The sequence below is a fragment of the Ictalurus furcatus genome, chromosome 27 (assembly GCF_023375685.1).
Source record: "Ictalurus furcatus strain D&B chromosome 27, Billie_1.0, whole genome shotgun sequence".
In the NCBI taxonomy this organism is placed as follows: Eukaryota; Metazoa; Chordata; class Actinopteri; order Siluriformes; family Ictaluridae; genus Ictalurus; species Ictalurus furcatus.
Window position 1 is genome coordinate 2,409,581 of NC_071281.1, and position 22,534 is coordinate 2,432,114.

Here is a 22,534-nt window from a genome sequence, read left to right on the forward strand (position 1 = left end):
TTGCTTTTTCTCTCCTTTATTTTTTCTAAGTATGTGTCGACAGCCTCGGTTCCCTCTGGTTCTCCGGTTTTCTCCCAACTCCTTAATAACAAGCCAGTAGGTAGATTGGCAACTCTAACAATTAAGTGTGTGTGTGTGTGTGTGTGTGTGTGAGTCAGCGTCAGCCACACCTGCTTCAATCAAAAGGTTCAGGATCTTTATTAGTACCAAGAATAATGATGACCACAGCAGGGGGCAGAGCCTCTCTCTCTCTCTCTCTCTCTCTCTGGCTCTCTCTCTCTCTCTGGCTCTCTCTCTCTCTCTCTTTGGCTCTCTCTTGCTCTCTCTTTGGCATGGCAGCGTCTTATCTACAGCTTTTCCTCCTGCTGTTAGCCATCAGCCATTTACCATTCACATTATCTAATTCGTCTTAAAATCTAATGAGGCATTTCATTTTTATCTCCCTCTATGCCTGTCCCTCTGTGGACTGCTTGCTGACTTTCTCAGCTGTTTTTAAATCTGTCTTTTTTTTTATTCTTTCCACCTCCCTTCCTCCCACTTTCCCTCTCGAGCTGTGTGGACTGGCTGCATATGGAGTTTGGGAGGCTGCTGGTTAGCCATGTATCTGCCAGCACTCGGCTTTGTGGGGGATGCAACATAAGCTGTTATCAAACCCAACCATCAGTTTCCACTTGAGTTTCACCCCCCTTCCTTCTCCCACCCTCGCCCACGCGCTCTAACTTCCAAATAACCCTGCTCTCCTTTTATTAACACCAGCTTTCGCTAAATAAATACGAATTTTGCTTACGTGTTTCTCTCTCTCCCTTTTACACTCCTCCCAAAACCCCAGTAGTCTCCATATATCCTGCAAATGGGAACCAGCTTACGATGTTCATTCTGAGCTTTCAGAAGCTGCTTTTATGAGTTCTATTGAAGTGACGAGTAACATTGCCTGAATTGCCGTCACGAGTGACCATATGGCTTGTCAGAAGATATGAGGAATAAAGAAGCTTTATTGTCTTTCTTTTACTCATTATGTAATTGAACTCGGAAATGGGACGTCTGTGCTGTGCTTGAAAGCTTGCTCTTCATTTGTTTTTGTTTTTCCAAGTGGCAAAAGCTGTCAAAATAACACCAAGCTATTCAGCTATCATTAGTGACTAGAACTTTTTTTGAGGACACCTTTCTGATTTTCCGAAGAGGTAGCTCCAAGTCTTTGGTCCAAGGTCGGAAAAATGACGTCAAACATACAAATATGAACAAATTCAGGGTGGTGTTATGCGTTACCATCCAAGTTCCTATAATAGCATGCTGAAAGTGTGTTATTCCTCTTACACCACAAGCAAATGAAGATATTTTTATTTATTACAAACATCATACTTTTTTATCCATGTATAGTTAACGTCGCACCAAGTTTAACGTGGGCTAATATAAGGGCTGGACGATATATATCGATATATCAATATCGTGATAAATGATTCCACAATACACTTTTCTGAGATATCATTGGTACGGTGATGTATTTTTTTTAAAAATGTTTTTAATAATTACTAATTAAATGGGACTGAATGGATGCTGTTGATTTGATGTCATTAAAAATATATATATATATTAATCTTCTTTGTCTTTGTAGGAATAATTTTCAAAACCTCCTCTTATAAACTTCTCTTCAGGTATAATTTGATAATATAGTGAATAGAATAGAATAAAATAGTGTTTTTGTCGCCAAGTCGTAAATGTGTCGCATACGTGAAGGACTGTTATTTATGTATTGTTTTAAACAATAGCATTCACTGCAGTTCCACACATCCTTGGCAAGCAGCTTTGTAGTTTCAACAGTATGTTGAAATTTCAAAATATCGAGGCTTCAGATTTACAGTTGATCCTCAAACGTCCACCGTTAACGCATAGGTCAAAAGCTCTGCACACTCAAGTTTTGAGATATATTCGCAAAACATCAAGATGTCAGCTACACGAGTTGGTATTAATGTTGATCCTTTGACCCCTGAGAAAAACCATATGGTTCGCCTCGGTTTCAATCCGCTGTGGCTTCAGCATTACCTACCAGTAAATCTACACCGTCACCTAATTAATCATTCCAACATGGTAAATCACGTGTGTGAGGATTCTGCATTCATTTTGTGAAGTGTGCAAGAGAAATGAAGGCAGTATTACCTGTACATGCTCCAAATCAAACTCCAAACATCTTGGCTAACTAGTATGAAATGTTACCAACATGGAGGAAGTAAAAAAAAAACCTGTAAACTAGGCTGGAAGATCTTCCAACTCAACTATTGGTGTTTCAACCAAAGTGCTGTGGATTCTCGATTCTGATTGGTCGGGAGGTGTTGATCAGTTCGTTCATTCATTCCAATAACAGGTTTTCTGTATATTAAACAGTCCCTCCAGGATTCGCAGAAATGAACGCAAAATCAAGGAAACTCCGCAACATTCTTGCGATTTTTCAGATTTTTTCACGACGTTTCACGTGACGTCATCATTCAGCCATACCGCTCTTCGATTACCGTGCTTCGAACATGAGTACAGCTAAACGGTGTCATTTACCAACCAATGTCCTTGCGAAAGACCTTGCAAATCTATTTCGTGCGATTGCGATTTCACCAATTCAAGTAGTTTTCTGCAAAAAAAAAACTGCAAAAATTTTAAAAAGCAGCAAAATCAAGCATTTGTTGCCGCAACAATCACACAAAAAAAAACAACAACAACTCCTCCACTATATCCTGTATGGACTGATTAAAGTGCTCGTTCTAATACGTTCTTCAGTATAGTAGCAACTTATACAAGTGTATGGTGGACGTTCACATAAATAGTTTGGGAAAAAATGTCTAGTCGTTGATACTGTGTAGGAGACGTTTATTAATTCAGTATGTTTTTCGAAGGAGTCTCTAGTGTCGGTGATTTGTAAAAGTCAGAGGCAATGCTGTAACGTTTAAGTTTTATCTCGGTATCTTATAAACTTCAAACGAGAGAGAGGGGAAAAAAGAGGAGCTGGTGAGGGAACAACAATTTAACATAAGTAATAATTGGCGTTGTTTCATGGGCGTTCCACGACATTAAAGGGATAGAAATTACTTTTTTTTAAATTAATTTGCATAAAAACAAAACGTCCAGTTCTTCGCTGATAGTTTTCCTACAGTGTCACGCCCTCAAGGGTGTTATTCCTTAGATAATATTCCTCTTAAGCCTACGTATAACTGTTTTTAAATTTGCATTACTCTGTGGAACGTTTCACTGGGTGAGACTATGTCTCTGTGTCAGCGTGTGCTTTAAACGACTCTTTGTCAACATGCTACAATACGGCCTAATATCTTCCCACAAATTGACCTTAATTCAGCCATTTATTCTGTAAAACGGACACTAATGGATCCAAGCCCTGCCGCAGCACTCGTGGCAGCAGAGAGAAGAGCGGAACAACAAGGGAGTGGATGAATGAACAGCAGGAGACTGTGAGTCATACGAGTCATAACGATCGGCCTTAAAGCAGAACACCCAAAATCACTAATGTCACTAATGATGAATGAACGAATGTTATGGCCATTACCCAGTATTTGGGAGCGCTTGGTTCTGAGTGACGGATTAAGGACCAGCCTGACTGAGATCAGCTGTTCATTGCGCAATATTTGAATCCTTTCCTGTTCATGTAATAAAGGACAAAAGTCTGATCCCAGATGAACTTTCCTACTCTGATACTCCTGACTCATAGACTGGCTCAGCAGGAACTAGTGTACGTTATTGCCACACGATTTGTGAAAAGAAACAACACAATGTTACAGTTTTGCAGCTTAAGCACCAAACCACATCCAAGCAAATGACTACAGCAAGCAAGAACGCAGACCAGAGGCCAATTTTTTTTTTTTTGCATTTGCATTTTCTCAAAAGACATTTATCTTTTAAAACACGTGTTTTTACAGTTTAAAAAAAAAAGAGAGAGAGAGAGAGAGAGAGAGACAGCGAGACAAGCCTCGGTTTTGCATACACAAAAACATTACCGAAAGAAATAATAAACTCCCCAAGTTAAACAGGGAACTTGAAAAAGCTTCGCAAATGTTTCAAATAGTTTCGGTCCCTTGCGCTGTGTGAAGCGGCTCCTCTTTCCAGTTTAAATGTTTGGATGTGCCGGGTGCCGGGGCCATCTGCGCAGACTGGGAGGTACTTGTGTAACAAGCAGGAGCGAAGAACGCTCAAATCAAACGTTGACTCCAGAGCTGAAAAACCAACTTTTTCCATCTAGTCCGATTGATATGTTGTTGTTTTTTTAAATGTATTAAAAATCGTGGCTGTATTTCCAGTGGGGGAAAAAAGGATTAAGTGTACTAATGGATTTGTGAACTTCAGTGAACATTCAGTAAAAGGAAAACTCCACCCTGAAACACACATGAAATGTTTTTTGTTATTATATTCGATTCTGGTACTAATTTGTCGCCTGGTGTTGTATTTTCGTTAATTCCTGTGATGCGCTCGTGTCAGAGGGTTACACTGCCTGCAAAGGGTTCGCTGTTGGATCCTAAAAACAACATCAAATTCAGTTCAACATCAAATTCATTGAAAATTCAAAGCTCCAGAACGCAATGTGGCTGTAAGACTCCGCTCGAGATGACGAGCGCAATCGCGTCGACGGCGATGTGAGCAAGTCGACGCTTCGGAAAGCTGATTTGTTTGAACAGACATGGAAGTGAGAGAGCCGGACAGAGGACTGAAGGGCTAAAGCACCGCTGCATCACTCATTTTAGATGGAGATGAAGCAAGGGCTAAATCCCACTGCATCGCTATAAGCAGGGCAGAACAGCATTATGGGTAATGTAGGAAACCGTTAACCAAAGTAAAGATAATCCGACATGTCTGAAAGTAAAAAATAAAACGGCAACTCGTTCAGAGTGGTTCAGGGTGGATTTTTCCTTTAAATTTCAGCTCCAGACAAACCATGTATAAACAACATTTGAACCTTTTCACAGTCTGCTGGCAGCAAAGCTCACACACACACTCACACACATACACACTTGGGACTAATTTCAAGCAACATGGCCAAATTTGCTGAAAGACTCAAAGTTCCCTTTAGGACTTGGTGTGTGATTCTGAAGTTACTCCAAAAAGACCTATTATTAAAGTACGTATTTAACCATCTCCTATACTTCAGAATGTCTCAGTACTTCAGTAGGGTGGGTATTTGGAGTTTTTGGGACAAAAACCAGTTGATAATGTTGTGAAATGTTTCTTCGTAATGCAGTGAGCTTAAATGCCTGTTAAGTCTGGTCATCATGCAACAGCTGACCGATAAAGTACATGAGATGTACCAAATGATACGTGATACACTGCAATAGTATAAAACAGGATGCCATTGTGAGCTACAATTTGTCGGATGACGGCCTGCAAACCGGCTTTTCAAGTGCTCCGGATTACAAAGTAAGCGATAAAACATGGAGGCTCTGGTAACAATGTATGCAGCTTCGAGATATAAAACATTAGAAAAATAAAATATCAGCTCAAAAACAATGTTCACATATCCATCACAAACTATGCACAAGGGTAAACAGTCTCTTCATCATTTTTTCTTTCACAGCAAATCTCTAAAAATAAAAAATAAAAAATATATATTCGAGGGCCAAAGAAGGAAGTGTTTTTGAAGCTGCAGCATGAAGGAATGACGGCTGAACGACCTGTCCATGTTCTCTAATTTAGTCCTTTTGACCACAAATTCAAAGTTCTAATCAGTGCATCATTTTTTTTTTTTTTACTCTTTAGAAGAGCAGGCACAGTCACAGACCTCAAACTTATGTCAGTGCATGTTTTTTCGAAAGGAAAAAAAGATCCCGTCATGATGTTGATGAACATTGTATTTCAAAATTGTATTGATCCGGTCTGGGACCTGCATACTGTGGCAAGCTCTTGGAGATGCACAAATCCAGGCTGAGAAGAAAAACTGCAGTCTAAAGGCAGATATGTTGAAATTCTTACAGATTCTCACTCTGGTTATGTCCGTGTCCAACATCAGCATAACTCTGCGCACGCTCTGTCCTGTCAAACGTATTAGAGAACAGTGCAGCCGAAGCCGGACATGCAAAAAGGCACTTTCAGCAACAAACGATACCTCAGTTGGCAATTGCACTTTGTTTAAATACTTTCGCAAAAGACACTTTTAAAACACTCAAACCATGCGACTGCACTGTGTTTGCACTTGACCCGCCTGCAGGGGTTATTAGAGCGCACCTCTCTCTAGGTGCTGGAAGTCTGAGCAGTGTTAAAAGTATGATGGTATCCTCTGATCTGTGTTGTTGTTGGATGCAAATTGTTCTTGGATCAACGGGACTTCATAGTCCATGCCGTTCTGAGATGCCGGCGGGTAAGACGAGATCTCGGCCTGTTTCTGGGGTGATGTTCCGTTCTCCAAACCCATCTTCACACCTTCCAACTCAAAAGGGTTTGGTTCACCTAGATCCATATCTGTGGGAGTTTTAGCCCTTTTTCTCCGTAAAACCACCACCACTGCTGCAACTATGGCCACTGACATCACCACAGCTACCGCTACCAGAATGGGTACAAGAATGGAGAAAGGTTCAGGCCTATTCTCAGTGGGGTGCTGAGGGACTCCTGTATGAGCATTCATGCAGGAGCTGACAGCTTTCTCTACAGGCTCATCCAGTGGACTGGCACAAACTAAATATGTGCAGTTGGGCTGTAGCCCTCTCAGTGTGTACTCTGGGTATGAAGCAGGTACATTGAGTTGGAGCGGTCTGCGGTCAGGGCCAGACAGATTGCTATAAGTCAGACGGATTCCACGAATGTTGGGTTGGGACTCAATGTACCGGTGGAGGTCCAGAGAAATCGAGGTGCTGGTTACATGATGGAAGCTAATCTTGTCTGGTTTTATTGAAGGAACTGTCACCACAGCAACTCTCGGGGACAATGGAGGAGGTTGGGACTCCTCTTGGTTTTCACAGTACGTCCCAGAAGTATCCGGAGGGCACAGACAATTTACTTGCCCCCTTTGGTCGAACTTGCATGTACCACCGTTCAGGCAGATGTTTGGAGGGCACATGTGCTCCTCATGTTCCTCACTACTTCTGGGAGAGTCAGAGGCCTCAGGGGCCACATGCTGGACTTCCTCAACTGGTAACTCTTCACTGGGGACAAAAGGACGGATGTTTAGTGTGGTATGTGGAGCAGTGGTGGGGTCTGGAGTATCATGCATGCTGCTGCTGGTAAGTACCTCAGACAGTTCAGTGATGGTGGTAGGGCAGCCAAAGTCTTTTTGTTCCAGCTCAGAAAGTGTCTTGCCGGCATTTATAAGAGGAAAGTGGCAGCGTGTCTCCTCACGCCGTCCAAGATCCACTTTTGAATTCTTCATCCAGTTAGGAAACCAGGACAGTGAACAAACACAGTTGAAAGGGTTCCGTGCAGCCGTTAGTTGATGTAGCTTGGGAAACACCTGGAAAAAGTCCGCAGGGAATTCCTGCAGATTCAGGCTACTCAGATCCAGCTCCTGCAATCCTACCAGGTTCTTAAAGTCCTCCTGACGAAGAGCGCCCAGAGGGTTAGCTGCCAAGCTAAGGCGAGTCAACCCTTTTGCAGATATTAATGCAGGTGGCATTCTTTCTAGCTTGTTCTGAGATACATCTAGATCATGAAGATTTCCCAGGCTTCTCAGTAATCCTTCATCCAAAGTGGTCAGCCCTAGCCCAGCCAACTTTAGTGACTCTAAGTGTGGCGTCTGCAGGTCGGCAGGTCCAGGCGCAGGAATACTGTTGAAGCTAAGGTCAAGCAACAGCAATTTGGGAAGATGCAGAGCGGGAAGTAGACTGATCTGGTTTCCCTGAAGCTTCAACTCCAACAGGTGCTCCAATCCCTTAAATGCAGCTGGGTGAATACTCTGGATGCGGTTGTTATGGATATACAACCTCTCTAGATTCACTAACCCATTAAAGCTGTCTTTAGAGATTCGAGTAATTTTGTTTGAAGAGAGGTCGAGGTTGTGCAGGGAGGTAAGAGAGCCAAAAACCCCATCAGGAATCACTGCAAGTTCATTCTGGCTAAGGTCCAGCAGTTTCAGATCAACTAGACCATGGAAGTCCTGCTCTTGCAGGAAGTTAATTCCATTCTGAAACACGTACAGATTCTGTGTGGAGGCAGGCAGGTTGAGGGGCATGGTGGAAGCTTGTCGATGTATGCAGAAGATGTTATCTGTGCCGGGGCAGCTGCAGTGCTGGGGACATGCACTGCAGAGTGACGCTGGAAGTAGCAGCAGGGGGAGCAGTAGAAGTTGCCATATTTGGGCCCACAGCTGCATCGTCACAACACCACTGTCCTGCAAAACAAACAAAATGAAAAGGAAAACTGTGAGTTGTTATTGTTCTAGCTGCAGTCAAAGAAGGGCTAAACCAAAGCGTTTAGTCCACAGATACTCAGTGCTTTTGAGAGATATTTGATATTAGTGGCGTCGATGTATTGCAACCCACACTGCCTTGTGGTTTTCATGAGAAGTTTGTGGACATGACTCCTTATTTTTCTTCAGGATTTGTCGGAGGCAGCGCTCTTCCGGCACTCTCACCAGCTCTAGGACTATTCTAATGATGGTTGTCCTGTTGACTTTCCAAGGGTAACACACACCGTCTCATTGATTCCACTGTTTGTTTACACAAGTCAACAGTCAAGTCTTAGATTCTTGGCACTGAGAGAGGATTCAAAGCGGCCCACCCACCGTCTCACCCTTAGTGCGCATGTAACTAGGCTTCATAATGACAGGAGAGAACCTAGTCTAGTCCTGTTTTTCTCCACTGATATGACTAATCCACGTTGAGCTCATCATTTGAAGTGCAACAATAAATCCGTTTTGACTTGTGTGCCCAAATTTGAAGAGCATAACCGAATCTCTGTTGTTCAGTAAAACCTGTTGAACTGCCATAAACCGAATCTACCGTCCTAGTAGTGTGATAGCAGGTACTGTTACTTTTTTTTTTTTTTTTTCAGTACGACAAGGCCAAGGCTTCACTGCTCTTGGAGTGTGGGTAAAATAGTTGAAGTTTAATTCTGTTATCTGTATTTCTTACTAAACACATCACGGTTTCTCATGGTTGCTTCTGACGCTTCGTTTACACGGACCTAGGCACAGCCAAAACCATGACTGCCATCATTGTGGATGGTGAAGTGGACTTATTCCTCAATTTTGCCTTCTCAAATTGCTCACTTTCGATCTCTATCATCCACTGTGTATTGTTTTGTTGTTATCAGACCGGCTGATGTTAACGTCCTTGCAGTGTTCTGCTTCTTTCCTGATAGTCTTCAACAGTCGAGTATCAGCTATGGCCTCGTGCAACTTCATGGAAAAGTCTGACACTAAGACTTTAAAAGGGCAAGTGTGTGTGTGTGTGTGTGTGTGTGTGTGTGTGTGTGTGTGTTTTTCCCCAAATGTGAGATGTCACCCATTTCTGGCTGTTTATTCAGCTGAAATGAATCACATTTCCAAAATATACTGGAAATCTTTCAAGTTTTTGTGCATATGCATATGCCTTTCAGTCCAGCATTAGCCTGACATGTAGTAGTTAAGATCCAAATGGTAATCTTTCTGTGTCTTTCTCTCATTCCTTTGTTCTGAGACATGGTTTTCAGTATATTCGACCCACCCTGAGCACTGCTGTTTGACAAGCAGGCCACGGGCCAAGTCTGCCTCCGCAGCGTAAACTGGCAGCGAGACAGGAACTAAACCTGCTTCAATAACACGCTTAAGTCACCCTCTACGTCTCTCCCTTTCGCTCGCTCTCTCTTGTTCTCGCTTTACTTTCTTCACTCTCATAAAGCAAGATCCCACTGGCGCAGCAGGACTTTTGCAATAACCCTAAAAATCTGTCTCCGGCAGGAAGGAGAAACGGGGCCCTCTGGGTAAAACAAGGACTCTCTCTCGCTCTCTCTGTTGGTCCCTACACCCTGTACACCAAACTACTGCCAGTTTCATAAGCAGCTGTTCTTAATATGTCGCAAAAGACCACATTGTTTCTGTACGTACGCCTGAAGATTAGTTTTAATTTCCAAACAAATAAATCATGGTTACTCGGACACATAAGCAACATATCAACCACTCCACTCTTTAGTAGATGCTGACAATGGTGCAGGTTCTCTCAAATGGCCCCATCGTCCACATCACTACCTGGCCTGCGGTTCATTATAGACCATAGAGATCATTGCCTTGCGTGGTCTTAAACGCACTTCTACACACGCACACGAAGGTTTAATCAGGTTCTCTTTCTAGAGGCATTCGAACAATGCAACACACCTTCGATGGCATGCCGCCGTGTTCTCAGGAAGGAATCTGGCTTTTACTAAGGCACCACTGTGTGGCCTTGTAAGGCAGCATCCTGACAGACCAGGCTCCTCCTGGTAGAGTTTGGACTGAACGGTTCTGTTGTGTTTCAGAGGCTGGATAATCTCCTTCATATCACGAATGGACACACAACCAATAAAACATCTGCGGGAGCTTTACTTACCCAAACCTCTTCTCAAGGCAGAAAGAATTATGATTAAAGCATGATAAAGGCATAAAAAAGAGGCTTTTTCACTCAAGGTTTTCTGATATTGAAACTTACTTACTGCTGCATTGATAAGAAGTCTGGGTAAGTAAGACTCCCTCGAGTGATATAAAAGCCTGATTGAAAAGCGTATCTTCCGAACAATTTAGCTCTGAAAAAGGAGATTAAATGAAAGACGAGATGGATGGAATGAAAGGTTTAGGGTTGTGGTTGGCTTCAAATGGTACTGATTAGCACAGGGCCAGGTCAAATATAAAAGAAAAAACATTGACTGAAAATCCAAGTCTGTAATTGAGTGCACGGTATAGCTGTTGTGCCAATGATCCAGTGTTCATGACATCTGACGCTTAACCTTCATGCTCAGACAGAGAGCTCAGCCTGAGGTGAGAGGACACCGGGGTCAGGCAGTGCGCTGGATGGTGCTTTAGTGTGACTGCACTACTAGAACTGTCCATTTTGTGTGTGTGTGTGTTTCTTTTTCATATTTATATCTTTGTTTTATATCGTTTTGATATTTGGAGCCTTACACAGTTGCACTGTGTTACACCCCTAACGTATTGTATCATTGTTTATCGTCACCTTAAAATCAAATGTTGATCGTTAACGCACAACATAAATGACCACTGTGTTACTAGGACTCGTTAGCATTTGAATGAAATGGTTCGATTAATACGTGTGTGTTTGTCTGTGTGTGTGTGTGTGTGTGTGTGTGTGTGTGTGTGTGTGTATGTGTGTATCCACATCAAACACTCTTTTCATCTCTCTTTGTCTCAAACACACACACCTGGATCAGGTTCCTCTCGAAGGGTGTGTGTGTGTTGGAGTGAAATGTGACCTCCCAGATACATGCAATAAAAACATATCTACATCTCACATCTTTACATATGTAGAGATTGCATTATAACAAAATTTTCAGGTGCAAGTCATCGCTAAGGTGATTACTATGAAAGGATGAGTCAGCAACAAATTCTGAGACTTTTTTTTTCCTGCCTTCCTCTTTGCGGATCTCATCATACACTCAATAAAATCAGCACTTCACTTCTAACAGTTAGCATTTAGATAAGACGCTGACAAGCATGCTGAATGATGCAGTCCAGTTTAGTTCCTCTGGATTTCTCTCTCTCTTACACACACACACACACACACACACACACACACAGAGAGACACACTATTTATTTATTCATTCACTGAATTTGAGCTGTACATGTATTTTATCCTGATTAGTTGAATTTATTTTCAGCCAACAGGGTCATGACTCAGCATGCGCACTTACCGAGCGTGTGCGGTAGCACCTCTAAGGTTTACGAACGCTTAGACACAATGAACCGCATTGTGAGGCGACACACTCCTCTCCACCCTGCCTGCTTAGTGAACTCAAACACACATGCCTCAGTATTTAAACAATCCGAGACTGTCACATATCCTTTTGTTATCCTTCTTTAACTCTTTCTCTCTCTCTCTCTCTCTCTCTCTCTCTCTCTCTCTCTCTCTGTGTGTGTGTGTGTGTGTGTGTGTGTGTGTGTGTGTGTGTGTGTGTGTGTGTGTTTTGTAACTAGTAAGCTATTAGTGGCAGAAATTCATTTATAGCATTCAGGCAATGGTTTAACAGCAAACACATACACACACACACAACTTTCTAAGAAGAATATGTAGATGTAGAAATAGTTATTTTTATTTTCTTGTCCTTTGCTCCATCCAAAAAACAATTAACCCAACAGTCTCTTGTTGACTTCCACTCATGACTCAGATGTGTGCGTCAGCATAACCGCTAGAGCCACTTAGCATTTGCTCTGCAAGCATTTGGACCCAGGTCAACTCTAATTGATGACCCCGACTCTAAAGTATGCAGAGACATATAGGTGAAACTTAGAACTATCATGGCAACCAGGGGAAAAGAAAGGAAATTGAATCAGATCACAATGACGTCTAGGTAATTCAAGCTCATGAGGTCTACAGCTTTGTTGGCTCAGTAGGTTTGTCTATTGAACTTCACTTGAGTTGATCAAATAAGTTCAGCCCACAAGACAACGACGGGAATTCAAAAGGAGTTGGCGATGGAGTGTTAAAAGCCTATTAAAGACTCTTTACACAAGCTCTTACTCCTGCCACCCTGGGGCATATAAGTTCCTACGCCTGCCCCCTTCAGTCCCAGAGGCTCATACTCTTGCCACCCTGGGGCACACAAGCTCCTACGCCTGCCACCTTATATCCTAAAAGCTCCTACTCTTGCCACCATGAGGCCCACAAGCTCTTACTCCTGCCACCATGAAGTCCACAGCTTCTTTCCTTCCATCTCTTTTTTCCTACAAGCTCCTACTCCTGTCATCCTAAGGACCACAAGCTCCTGCCATTTTGAGGCCCAGAAAGTCCTACCACCACAAGTCCCACAAGCTCTTAATCCTGCCACCCTGATATACACAAGCCCCTACACTTGCTCCTACTCCTGCCACCTCGTGTCCCACAAGATCCTACCCTTGAGCCCCACATGCTCCTACTGCCGTCACCCTACGGTTCACAGCCTCCTAAACCCTGTCATCTTGAGTCCCATAGGTTCCTACCCCTGCCATACTAAGGTCCACGGACTCCTTAACCCTGTCATAAGTCCCACAAGCTCCTATGCCCCTTATCCTAAGGTCCACAAGGACATGGTATCTTCAGTTGTATAAACTCCTGCTTCTTTACTCCTGAAGCCATCTCAAGTCACACGAACCTCGTTCTCCTGTCCTGGGGACTTCAGGCCTTCCCTACAGTGATTCCAAATATAACTTCTATATTAGTATCTTTATCCTTATACCTTATAAACTAGATCTCTCATGATTCCAATTGCTAGCCAAAGAAGAACGGGTTCCTCTCTCCCCAAGTTTTGGTTTTTCTCAAAATTCTGTCCTGCCTAGCTGTGTCATAGCTGTATCATTGTCCCTGTGGCTCTTGCTGATACTTAAGGCACTGATGTAAAGCTGCTTTGAGACAGAGTATAATGTAAAAAAAAAAAAAAAAGAACTATAAGAACTCGCTCTTACAAAAAAAACAACAACAGCAGAATCCTATTTGTGCACATCTATGCTCACACCTCTCTCTCTCTCTCTTAAATTAGCAGTTACACTACAGGCATGTAGAGATGGTTTGGCTCAACCTGTTTTACTACCTTTCAGCACTTGAATGTTTACAACAAAGACTCCTCCTCTGGCATCACTCAGACTGTACAAGCCAAACAGGTGTAGATCGAGCCACAATCGAACGCGCACACTTACCTGCACATTCCTGTGCAAAGTGCAAACGTTTTGTTCAAATCTCAGCTTATATCTTTCTGAAGAGCTGGGGTAGATACGTGCGCGTGCCCCAGGTATTGTACGAGGAACAATAAGAACTTGAACGTGGTTGTTTGTTTGATTTGTACCAGTATGAAGTGTTACCATTTTAACAAAGGGAAGCTCTACAGCACTTGAAGCAGTTTAGCACGCTTTGCTTGTTGATAAGGTTTAAAAGTTACGTGAGAGAGATGCTTAGATTTGAATGTGCGGGTTAGTGGTGAGGATTTTCGGAAGCCAAGGCCTTTTTTCCATCACCGTGGCGAATTGTTACCTGCCCAAATTTATGCCTTGTTGAAGCTTGAATTGTATTTCACTTTACTGAGTTACTGAGACTTCCTGGTAATATGGATCACTCTACTTCTGAGCCTCTCTCGCTCAACTCTGGAGCTCAATCCAAACACCACACTTAGGTGGGGGAAGAGAAACATGTTTGATGTGTGAAGACAGAATAATGGGCAAGCTGTAACACACTCCTACCCTCCAGGCACCCCTTCGAGGGCTCCACTCTCCGCCCCGGGTGTGCCACAATATTAATCCACGCTAGGACGGACCTCACATCATTTTGCTCGGCTGTTCCGTCCTTACTGCTCGTGTTTTATATGACGCCCAAGTTTGATGTTGTGCAATGGTGTGTACGTATTTTTTACACTTTTACCTCAGACCCAATACCTCGACATACTAACCCCAAAAGGAAATCTTTCGCCTCGTTTAGTTGAGTATAGCAGAGTGTGTTCCTACACCATGTTGACATTTAAGGCAAAAAGTTGAATACATGCGCACGCACACACACACACACACACACACAATCTTTGTGGTCCAGTGTCACTTATACTCAAACTTGATTCGTCTATCTGGAAGCGTGTTCTGACCTGCAGGCTTGTTTGCTTAGTAGGTTTATCAACAACCTGAGGGTTTTAAGGAAGTGTGTATGTGTGTGTGTTTGTGTGTGTGTGTGTATGTACATGTTGTAAGGTGTTGACACGAGGAGCCTCTCGTATCAGTATGTTTAGAGTCACTTCAAATGAAACTCAGACACAATGCAGTGTTTGTTGAAACGCTATGCTCCACTGACAAGGAATAGGGAGCGTGTGTGTGTGCGTGTTTGAGGGGGGCTTGTGAGCTTTGCCTCTGGCTTCTTTATCTATGTTGCTGATCTCTGACATGGGGAGATCCGTTTCTCATTCAGAATGTGTGGTGCTGAATGATTTTGCCCATGTCTCAAATTGTGTGTGTGTGTGTGTGTGTGTTATGTGTAGTCAGTAAAGTAACATCTCTCTCTCTCGATCTCTCTCTCTCTCTCACACACACACACACACACACACACACACACAGGAACAAGGATCATGACAAAGGGCTCCCGTGTCCTCCTTTTATACTTAACCACTGACACTATTATTAGCATTAGCACAATTATGTTAACAATATTAGACTTAGCTGTAGACACTAGTCACATTTTCCCACCGCTAAACTGTATTTTATATGATTTGTTAGATACTACATAGTGTTTAAAGACATGTGAATTTGTGATTTCTGGATGAGAAGGAGAACGAGGTTAAAAAAAGGTTAAAACCCATGAAAACACTCTTGCTAAGTATCCTAACTTTTACTCTAGCTAGCTAGTTAGCATGTAGCCAACAAGAAGGATGATGTAGCGGTGTAGCAACAGTGAAAAACATCTCAAAACCGTTGGAAAAGCCAACATTTCCCTCAGAAGTGTTGGTACGTTACCAGGAGATAAGGCTTCGGATGCGTAAAACTACACTTTTTGCAGTTACACTTTAGCAACAACCGCTAACTGAAAGAGTCAACAGTGTGTCAGAAAACATTGACTTCTGAAGCGGTGATCAGCACGAGAGCGGGCTGTTTGTGGAAAGGTTTCGTAAACAGTGTGAGCGTAGCATATGACAAGATTTATTCATGCTAAAGAGTGAAACAGAAGGGTTTTTTTGTCACACCTCACACTCGAGTCAAATGTAGTGGATAGCTAAATGATTTCAGAATATTTTTTGGTCAGTAACAAAAAAAACAACAAAACCCTATCCACTAAATTATTGTACACACACACACACACACAGTGAGTCACTTTTTCTCTCGGCTGCGCATTTTGGTTTGGCGTCTTCACTCAGACACTAAATAAATCTTTCTCTGCGTTTTTGGTCAAAGACTCTGTTAGCAAGACAAGCGTGTAGTGTTATTATTCCAAATGCTTTGCCATCCTTCTGCTAGACAAATCAGTGAACAATGAACCTTTGTAGAGAGTCTTTCTTGGACCTGAGATTAAAATGAAGTGAAACAGTCTGCTAGAAAAATTATTATTATTATTATTATTATTATTTTACCTGAATGTTCTATGCTAACGCTGCAGCCTCCCCTGGAGCGGAGAGTGGACGATATATATATATATATATATATATATAAGTGTAGTGTAGCGACACTGTGAACGGTACCAAGCTGTCAGGAATGTCAATATTTTCCTCAAATGTTCGAGGAAACTGAAAATGAATTTTCTAGTAGACTGTATAACGACAGACTGGCACATGCTAATCCATTAGTAATGTCCTCATTTAGAGAGGAAGTCATAAAACTGAAATGTGAGGGAGTGTGGGGTCAAGGCATGTACTGTAATTGTGTGTGTTTTCGTGTATGTGTCTGAGTGTGTGTGTATACACTTCTGTTTCTCTTGGCGCTGGTCCTTTCCTTAATACTGCCAGTGTGCATGCCTCCCAAATTCCTAGGGGAGGTTATTACAAGTGCATGCTAACACACGCGCACACACACACACACACACACACACACACACACACAGTGGCATCCAATGAACCTCTGACTCATGGGCATCAAGATTACAGCAGTGAAGGAAATAATTTTTTCTAATCACTTCGCCGACATTTCATTTAAGCTCGCGCTCCACCATGGTGAACATGTAGTAATGATTTTTTTTTTAATTATACCACAGCACTGTTTAATACCCGAGTCGGATTGGTTAGAAGATGTGTCAGTTTTCTACAACAGCTGCTCTGACCAAATTTTATAATAAAGCACTCGTTTCTACGGTAACAACGTACGCATGGACTTGTATGGCGAATGCTCGGGATAAACATTTTTTAGCTTTATTTTTTTAGTGTGTAGTTGTTATGTTTCCGAACATTTTGGGAAGGAGTCTTTGGAACAGCCAGAGGTAACATATACAAGGCTAATCATAAACAGATCAAATGTACGACGTGGCATTCAGGTGGTGGCTTAGTGGTTAGCACATTTGCACCTCCAGGGTTGGGGGTTCGAATCCCGCCTCCGCCCAGCATGTGCGGAGTTTGCATATTCTCCCTGTGCTTTGGGGGTTTTCTCCGGGTACTCCGGTTTCCTCCAGTCCAAAGACATGCGTTGTAGGTTGATTGGTATTTCCAAAATGTCCGTAGTGTGTGAACGGGTGTCAAAGTGTGCGATTGTGCCCTGCAATGGGTTGGCACCCTGTCCAGGGTGTCCCCCGCCTTGTGCCCTGAGTCCCCTAGGATGGGCTCCAGGTTCCCTGTGACCCTGTGTAAGATAAGTGGTATAGAAAATGGATGGATGGACATGTTGTTCTTTAATCAATAAAAATGGTTAATGATGGCCAATTGCTGTAGTATAGAGGAATAAAGCATTTTGTGTTGTGCTGGTATGGGAAAATGATCCACTTCCGGTTGGGAACAGTATTCATAATTGCTAGCTAACGTCTTGGCTTTTTTGAACAGCTAGGCTTAGCTCTTATCTGCTTTGGATTTTTCAAACCGTCAGTGCCCTTATGTTGTCTTCCAAATTGGACACTATAACACCATTGCCTAAAAAACAGCAAGATCGTGCATGTTGTGCATTGTGCATCAGCTAACTAATTATTAGCGCATGACCTCTGTTAGTGTAAAGGCCAGGACGTAACATGATGTCTGTGGGTGGTATGGCCGGGTTGTGACCTAACATGTGGAGATAACCTCACTGTTTACGTTGCTCTGTTTATGCATTTACAGAGTCGCATGCCAGACGTCTCGGGGAGAAATCTGAGACCAATGAACTTCATTTATGCACCACGTATGTATATTTTCGGATTGGCAAAAAATTCCATCGCGTACTTATTATTATCATTATTATTATTATTATTATTATTATTATTATTATTAGGCCACACAGCAACTTAGTATTAGAATTCTAATAGCATAACTAATGCTAGCATTCGGTAATTAGAGGTAATACTGCAATGCAAAAACCAACACTATACACCATTTTTTCCATTGCACTGTCATTTTTGGCACCAGTCTAGAACCAGTGTTTCCAGTTGTATGGTTTATGTCATTTTATTTCTCAATCATAAATGTTTAACTTTCAAGTCACAACTCCAACCCTTTCTCTTAATTGTTTTGACCATGTAGGGCGCATGACTCATGATTTTGACTGTGTTGTCAGCCATATTAGTCATATTTTAGTCATATTTTCCTCAACAGTAGGTTTTGTGCTGCTGCTACCATTGGCGAAAATGTAACATTTAGTGAACGATAACCAAATGTACGATGACGGCAAAGGAAGTGTGTTAATCCAAGCACTTCTTCCATGTCGTCACTGCGTGCTCGAACAACAATGCAGTTGTTTCTCCGATCTCTTAGAGGTTGAAAATTAACTACAACGCAAGGCCAGCCGGTTCGATTTTGGTTCGTCTTTTCTTTTTTTTTTAACGGAACTTGCGTTGGGAAAAACGCTCCAGCATTAAGACTAATGCAGTCTGGGTATGAAAATGACTATTTTGGGTGGAGCAACGAAGGAGTAAATACTGATGGCGTTCACTAAGCGCATCAGGATAAGACTGACAGCGGCGTAACCACACATCTCCAGACACTTGCGTGGCGGCCATATGATACACGAGAAGAAAATCCCAGACTTATATTTGACGCATGAGCTCACATTCCCAAAATGGGAAGGCTATTTCTTGCTTAACATATGTTTTCATGTTTTCAAACAGAGCCAGCTGTTATCTCAATCAGTGACGGCCAAATTGTCAGAGTCTTTATAGGCTAATGATGCTGTTCACATTAACATCTACACACACACAGAAACATACGACTATTCCTAATCATACCTCCGTTATCCAGTTATTACCGTGCAAGCTTCCTCTGATTCTCCCCCATTTAGCTGTCACATTGGCATAACCCGAGCACATATAAACTGACCCCTGGGATTAGTCCATGCTCGGAGCAAGGGGGGGATTGGGTTTAAGCCTTCACCTCTGAGTGCCCACTCAGGAGCCCTTAATTAAATCTCTGAGACACCGAGTCAGGAATGTTTGCTTTTTTTCCTTTCAGTGCGCTCTCCTCCCATATCCCTCCGTTCCTGTCTTTACTTTTCTCATACGCTCGGCTCGTCCCTCACTAGGGGCCCTCGAGTCAACTTTCTATCAAATGGGTCTTGGCTGGTTCATGGACCTTTGTTTTGTTTTTTTTGTTCACATGCCAGTGCAGGACAATTACAAATATCCAAGTTTTAGGTCAAAAGCAAGTGAGAACACCATACGACGTCAAACAATGAAGTATTACGACTAACACTAGGACTTCAATCAACATGGGACAACTCGATTTGACAGTTTTGGGAGTAAAACGCTGATGTAACGATTCAATTCTAAGCCATATAAACTCTCTGTATACTGTATAATCCTGTCTATACCCTCTAAAACCTTGGTCCCATACACAACTCCATAGAAATCAATCTACATTATGAAATTCGTACATTTTCATCAAATATTGGACCTCAGAAATGTCATCTATGGCTTCCAAACTGGTGATCATAATTTACCAGTAAGTGATGTGCACATTTCCCAATTCCTGATTTACACACTGTATTTTGCAGCCTAACTGCACGGCAGTTTCGAATGCGTCATATAAAATCCATGTGCCCAAATGAATAAAACGCTAGATTTGTTTAGTAATCATCGTTGCTTCCTTCCTGTACACACTTCCGTGGCAAGCTTCGTCATAAGCATATCCAAAATATCTGACAAAGTGAGGCAGAATCCAATCTGTGCATACAGCCCTGAGTGGGGGGGGGTTGCAAAACATGGTGGTGGTAGTTTCAAGATTGTTTTGGTTATCATATAGGAATCATAGTTATGCCTAAATAAATAAAACTAAAAACAAGCATAAATAGTGTTACTCTATGTTTACTCTGCATGAGTGGGAAGTTCAGGAATAATAATAATAATAAAAAACTTGAATGAATGAATATGATGGTACGCGTTTGCCCTGTTCTTTAAATTAAACCTGCGCTGTGTTTAGAACAGGGTCCTCGGCTGGTGTAGACGGTTTGTTTTCTGACACGTTTACTGCTGAGGTCTCATTCCCACAAAGCCAAATATTATCCGATTTAAATGCTGACAAAGTATTCCATCACGATTTTAATGTAGAAGCTGAAGCAAAACCAGAATAACGGATTTAAAGACCAGAATAATAAGCATGTGATCATTTTTACGACCTTGTTTTCGCACTCTAGCTTTGACCCATCAACAAGACATCAGATAAATGACACAATTCAATAATTATAGTCCTGTAAACCGTCCATGTTCCAAATCCGCTCTCGGATCGTACCAACAAAGCCACCATGACATATATCTAAGGCTTGGTGTGATACTGAAGCCTGGATAATTCTGCAGCCTGTAATAATCACTGAGACTGGATACTACATCCTCCTTGGGATATTAGAAGAAGAAGGGGGGAAAATCATAGTTGTAGGTTTGCAGAACAAATCCTTCATGCAGCTTTCTGTAATGCTCAGCTCAGGATCATGAGAAGATGAGAAGACATGTATTATGCTAGACATATATTTGTTAGATGAAGTTTGCAAGAAGGATCAGAGGAAAGAACACCACAGGTGTCAGTGAGAATGTGAAGACAAACTATTTATTGATTATTTGCAAATAATAATAATAATAATAATAATAATAATAATAATAATAATAAATGTCCTTGCACGAGCAGGTCAGTCCAGTTTTCTGCCACTTTTTTTTTTTTTAAGTTTAAATACCTCTCCAGTGAATAAGACTTACCGTAAGACCAGAAAGAATGTGCTTCAGCGCCCTGAAGGAAAGAAGAAGATCTAGAAAGACATCAGGAGGTGTTTTTCTGCCATTTGTTAAAGCATAGGTGGTAAAAAAAAAAAAAAAAAGAATACAAATAAAATAATATATTTTTTTAATTGTAAGAGGCTCCTCGGCTTCTGCTGAAACTTCCAGTGAGTTGGGAAACTGCTGATTTTTTGTGAATGGAGTCGAGCCCGACTAGTGAGTAAAGCGCGTTACAGCCTGGAGTAGAAGACGAATGGGCGTGGCTATGTATTGATGGGCGTGGTTTAACACCAGGAGGGCGGTACCAGCGCGCCTGAGCTCTCGCTGGGTTGCCAAAGTGTGACGTTTAACCCTTGTTATTGTTACAGTAAAGCTTCTCAGATTACAGTTTTAAAGATTTTGCATCTATTGATTCTAGAATATTCATTATTATTATTATTATTATTATTATTATTATTGTTATTGATAATGATTTCAGTTGCTAAATCCACTTTAATTACATTTCAAATGAATACCTTGCATCATTCCACAATAATTATATTTCATTATACATTATATATTTTAATTCAACATATTATTCCTACAACACCTTTTTATAGACCCGGATGAAAATGTTTTCCACAGGTTAAAATAGAATGAGAAAATACAATGATGTACAATAAATAAATAAATAAATAAATAAATAAATAATAATAATAATAATAATAATAATAATATACAGTTAGAAATCAAATGGGACACAAATATATCTTAAAATACAATGTAATAAAAGGATGATACAAATGATTAAATTGAGGGGGAAAAGAATCTTGCCTAAATACAATTTGGTATACATGTGTTAATAACAATAATAATAATAATAATAATAATAATAATAATAATAATAATAATAATAATAGGTCACTGTAATACTTGTAAGTAAGACAAATAGTCAGTGTAGATAAATGTATTAAATTGATAATATTGTCTATAATCTTTATCATTACACGCTTTTGTTTGTGTATTTCATATTCACGTCAAGAAGATCAGATATATTATTTATGATTTAATATACACTGCTTCTTTAGTGACTTATTTCAAATATGAGATTGACATATTAGCCTGGTGGTTTATATTGCATTCATACTGTAGCATATTTCCGTTGAATAATAATTTGATTTGACATATACGACCTGAGTGTAATACTGTCAATCTGGCAACCTGCTGACTTAATATTATTATTATTATTATTATTATTATTATTATTATTATTATTATTATTATTATTATTTTAATAGTAGTAGTAGTATTTGAGAAAATGGACCTACTAAAATGGACCTATGATAGCTACTTAGCTTTTATTTAAAGTCAAAACATTATTTTAAATGAAGCAGTCCCACCTATATTCAATGTTGTTGTTTATTAATAGTCTGGGTTGTCATTTATATGAATCTTTATATGATAATATTCATCTATATGATATATATGATTCACTTTCTATATATTTCTATTTATTTATCTCTTTCCATTTCTGTATTTGCTATTTTTACTCTGTGTGTCTACAGAAGCCTTGTTCCGGTTTACTTCCAGGCACGCAGAGCTCTATTTGAGTGCGCGCATACCGGGAACATGACGGAGGACCGGAAACACACTG

At 41.2% G+C, this 22,534-nt stretch overlaps 1 protein-coding gene across 1 annotated transcript; it reads right to left on the bottom strand.

Annotated features, from left to right (window-relative positions):
* Positions 1-3,826: 3,826 nt before the first annotated feature.
* On the bottom strand, positions 3,827-21,157 carry vasna (vasorin a). Its single transcript, XM_053617044.1, has 2 exons — positions 20,884-21,157; positions 3,827-8,299 (listed from the first exon to the last, which is right to left on the bottom strand). Exon 2 carries the CDS (start codon positions 8,279-8,281, stop codon positions 6,236-6,238), a length of 2,046 nt encoding a protein of 681 aa, XP_053473019.1. The 5' UTR covers positions 8,282-8,299; positions 20,884-21,157; the 3' UTR covers positions 3,827-6,235.
* Between the last annotated feature and the right edge of the window lie 1,377 nt (positions 21,158-22,534).

Bases quoted from the DNA above. Each gene is read 5' to 3' on its own strand.
- vasna (XM_053617044.1), bottom strand. From the start codon at position 8,281: ATGCAGCTGTGGGCCCAAATATGGCAACTTCTACTGCTCCCCCTGCTG.